The sequence below is a fragment of the Cydia strobilella genome, chromosome 9 (genome assembly GCF_947568885.1).
Source record: "Cydia strobilella chromosome 9, ilCydStro3.1, whole genome shotgun sequence".
In the NCBI taxonomy this organism is placed as follows: domain Eukaryota; kingdom Metazoa; phylum Arthropoda; class Insecta; order Lepidoptera; family Tortricidae; genus Cydia; species Cydia strobilella.
In genome coordinates this window covers 16,148,106-16,152,735 of record NC_086049.1, presented here as the reverse complement: position 1 = coordinate 16,152,735, position 4,630 = coordinate 16,148,106, and the positions used below count along the sequence as shown (strand labels likewise).

The 4,630-nt window shown below is 35.3% G+C and overlaps 1 protein-coding gene across 1 annotated transcript; it reads left to right on the top strand.

Moving 5' to 3' along the window:
• Positions 1 to 2,606: 2,606 nt before the first annotated feature.
• LOC134743961 (dentin sialophosphoprotein-like) lies at positions 2,607 to 3,733 on the top strand. Its single transcript, XM_063677592.1, has 2 exons — positions 2,607 to 2,806; positions 3,120 to 3,733. The coding sequence occupies exons 1-2, from the start codon at positions 2,779 to 2,781 to the stop codon at positions 3,731 to 3,733; spliced, it is 642 nt and encodes a 213-aa protein (XP_063533662.1). The 5' UTR covers positions 2,607 to 2,778.
• Positions 3,734 to 4,630: the final 897 nt, after the last annotated feature.

The following is a 4,630-nucleotide window of genomic DNA, read 5'->3' as shown; positions in this document are numbered from 1 at the left end:
AGCTACACTGGTGTACTAATCGCAGAAACAGCATTGAATGAATGAATCATTGAATGTGACTTAAGCGCGGGACATTAAGCTAAAAAAAAACGAAGATATTTTTTGGTCCATCTTGCAGTTAGCGGTTCAACTTGCTAACACCAACGAAAATAAAAACATGCAACCGAATTGATAACCTCCTCCTTTTGAGATTTGGAAGTCGGTTAAAAATAATACTAATTTCAAAATCTAGCTGTCATAACATGATCTTGTTGTTGTGTGTGTGACTTTAACTCTCCTGGCAATACGTATACCAAGTATACTATGCCCCGGGATTTTGGGTGCGGGAAATTATTTGGTGTATGTATTTTCAACTTTGTTTATTGTAAAATAGTTACCAACACCAACCAATACCAAGTACGAATTAAAAATAGTAAGCTCCAAAGGCTCTTAGAAATGTTAAATTAGTCTGTTTTTACCTGTTTGAGACTGATTGGCTGGTTGACTTGGCTTTTAGTTAATAGCCCCATTATGAACAATAGCGGTCTATTCGTATTTACGAGTGAAGAAGCTTAAAATACATAATCTGCGCCAAGCTTTAGATTTCTATGACTATCGTGTTCACAACATAAAAATGCTTTTACCTTTGAATGATATTTATTATTTCCTTTTCTCTTCACATCTCTGGTTTATTCTTTATTTAGAGGCAAAGCATTAGGAATTGGAGCGGGAAATAGACGAGAATGGTTTGACCTGATTGGGTGAGAGGGGAGTAATGAAAAGATACAAAAATTGTATGTGCAACATGGAGGGTGATGTTTTTAGATTTTCGCCCTCCGGGTTTTTCATTAGCGAGAAAATAAATACATTTTGAAGCTTATATATATATATATATATATTTTTATACCACGACGGTGGCAAACAAGCATACGGCCCGCCTGGTGGTAAGCAGTCACCGTAGCCTATGGACGCCTGCAACACCAGAGATAATACATGCGCGTTGCCGACCCTAAACATACGCGTTGCCGACCCTAAACATTTGACACACTAGGGGGCCAATTCAAACTTACATCTGACATCAAAACGATATCTAAATTATGTCATTTTGTTCTCATTCGCCCGTGCGCCTCACGTGGTTATTCAAGCTGAAAGCGTTTCTCTGTCGCCACTCAATTGTATAATTTGAACTCGCAATATTAACACTAATCAATGTGTAAGCAGGCCCCAATGTGATGGCCAGCCACACTTATCCGTATTGACCTTAGCCGTTACTCGTACCTTAGTCGTAGACTTGGTGCACGGGGTCCCTTTGTTTGACATAATTATTGAAAGTCATAATGTAATGATTGTCATATTATCATTAGTCATAATTTTGATACCGTTAACTTTTCAGGATTTTCCTCAGGTTATCCTATTAGGTTAGGTTAGGTTAGGTTAGATTTGTTTTATGGCAATCCTAAAAAGTTACGCTTTTGTGAAAAAGAAAACAAATTATGACTAAAGAAAATGTGGATAAACAATAATGACTTAAAACTGTATGGAAAACAATAGAGACCCCTTGGTGCACACATTAAGTCTCTCCATTCAATACGCAACCGTCCTTAAAGAACTCCGTCGTACATCGAAACCTATTCTATCCATAAACAAACAATTATAAATAGCATCCATAAATACTCCATTATTCGAGCTGAAAGCGTTTCTCTGTCGCCACTCAATTGTATAATTTGTATCGACTCAACGGCCCGCCATTTCGCTATTAGGTTTAATTAAATTTTCAGTCCATTCGAGTTGGTAGCCAAATTAGTCTCGTTATCGTTGAAGCATAATATAAATTGGTGAAATCAAAATTGTTGCGAAATAACCGATTACTGTACGGTGACAGATGTCATCTCCATACGATGTACAACGTATAACCTCAAAACGGGGTCCCTTTCTTTGACATATTATTGAAAGTCATAATCAAAGAATAAAGTAAGTATAATAGGTAATAGTATGACTTAAAACTATATGGGAAACAATAGAGACCCCCCTAAAACGCAAAATCTCGCAAAATTGTATTTAGATGACACCTGTCACCGTAACCAAGCTGTTAGAAAAATACTATAGCATACTTAATTATTATAATTACCTGTCCTTATTTTTTAACAAATAAAAGTTTTAAAACTTTTTAATAATAAAATAAGTAGTTTAATTAAATCATTTTATACAATTCTTTTGCGGAAATAATTTTACGCAAAAGACGTAACTCTAAGAATTCCAAGTTTAGTTTACATGAAATCATAATTATTGTTTTTCGTCAGTCAAGGTGCATTTAGCACCAAACTTTATCCAAGTAAGGTTTTTATTTAAGATTCAATAAATTTTGTTTCACGTTGTCGATAAGAATATCTACATAAATAAAAGTACAATCGTCGATAAAAACTGGTATATAATTGATTCTATATGGCAAAACCTTATTTTGTCTTGCTCCAACATATATTATAGAGAATGCTCTGAATTTAGATAATCAGTGTTGGCAAAATAACCGCGATTATTTTATCATGGAAAAATATAGACATAAAGCGTACAGGACGACTGAAGAAATAATTGCTTTTCTTGACTTTATAGTTATTAAAAAATACTTATATAAACCTACGAGAGTCGTAAAGTAAATTAAATTTTTATTTACGACCTCCAAATCTTCAGGGCGATGGCTAAATCGAGCCAAGTAATAAAATAGCAGTAAAAGAAATGATTCACATCATATTTATAATAGAAGTTTGCTTGAACACAATGAATTAATTTGAATAGTTTTTTGATATGAAGGCTTCAATTATTGTTACCGTCGGTAAGATTTCATTTGAGTATTTAGGTTTTTTGGATTACTCTTAGGCATATATCTCTCTTATATCAAACTATCTATGTATATTAGCAATTATTATTTATTCTCTTTCGAATATCGTGGTTGGGTCTAAAAAAACCACAGGTCGTCTCAGTTATCTCCTCACCTCCAGTAACCTCAGTTATTATATCTGTAAGATATGACGATATTCCGCTTACAATAATTCTTGTTATCTTTTTTATGACTTTTTTTAGTAAAGGGGACTAAACATCTACAACTTTCACAATTCTTTCAGTTTTTATCTTTTTATTCTTTACAGTGGTTGTCATCACTACACAATCTACATATATAGGATCCGCGCCATACAAGCCAAGAATACAAATATATGAAATCCACGAAAATCCCAAATGGAAAGATAATTCTAATCCAAACCACAAGACCAGAATAATTCCATCTACGCTTATACCGGGATTGAATTTGGACAACATTGACAAACCAAAGATTTTAATCTTTCCAATACACAAAAATCAAAATCAAATACTCAAGGAAATTATTAGAAAAATAATGAAAGATAAAAATGAAAAAAGTGATACAAATAACAGTTATGAAATTAGGAAGATGATATTGAATAAGTATGAAGGTGATACCAGTGATAGTGACGATGATGATGATTCTGGAAGATATAAAGAGAAATATAATAGTGATACCAGTGATGGTGATGATGATGTTGGTGATGGTGATAATGATGTTGGTGATGGTAATGAGGATGTTGGTCTCGGTGATGATACTGTTAGCGATGGTGATGGTAATGCTAGTGAAGATTCAAACGATTTTGTAGATGAAACACGTTCGAGGTCAAGACTGAGAAAAGGAAAAGAAGAAAAGCTTCGTACGTCACGGACGAGTAATAACGAAGTACTGTTTTTTGTGTGATTTTGTATTTAATTAACTCCGTTAATGACTTATTAACAAAGTTCAATAAACATTTTAAACAGTCAATTAGTAAAACTAAGTATCCTAAATATTTATGATGATGTTCTCCTGACCGATTTCGGCCACAGCAACTGTGTGCTCTGGAGTAGGCAATTTTTAATTCGCGTTATTAGCGTGTAGCTTATCTGCTCGCTCTCACGTACCCTATCTTCTTGCCAAATACTCGAGCACATTTTGGGCACGTCAGCGCACCACCTACATAGTTGTTAATATTGGCCAATAATTGCCCACTGCTCAGTATCATTTCGACCATTTCATAAAGCATATGCCTATCGCTCGACAGGGATATGATTCACCATTTTTATGGAAATATTTAGATTTATATTTAGGCAAATACGGATTTCGTAATGAAGTCATACGTCAGAAAAAGTCGTCGACATAGCCCACCGGATTAGCAAGCTGAAGTGGCAGTGGGCCGGTCATATAAGCCGTAGAACCGATAATCGTTGGGGTAGACGAGTTCTCGAGTGGAAACCGCGTATCGGCAAACGTAGCGTAGGACGCCTTCAAACTAGATGTAGCGATGACCTTCGCTAGGCTGCTGGCAAGAGCTGGATCAGAGTTGCCGCAAATCGTGCTCAATGGCGTGCAATAGGAGAGACCTATGTCCAGCAGTGGACGAAAGTAGGCTGATGATGATGATGACGGATTTCGTTGCTAATTCTATTTATTTCGTTAGAAAATTCTACTTAACTTCATTCATTCTACTTTACTCTTAGGTACCCATACCACGACACGTCACTGACAGTGTCAACACTGACATATATATACGCTAACATCTACGTAATTTATTTTCAATAGGTACATCTCGCTCGCACTAATATGTCAGTACGAGCG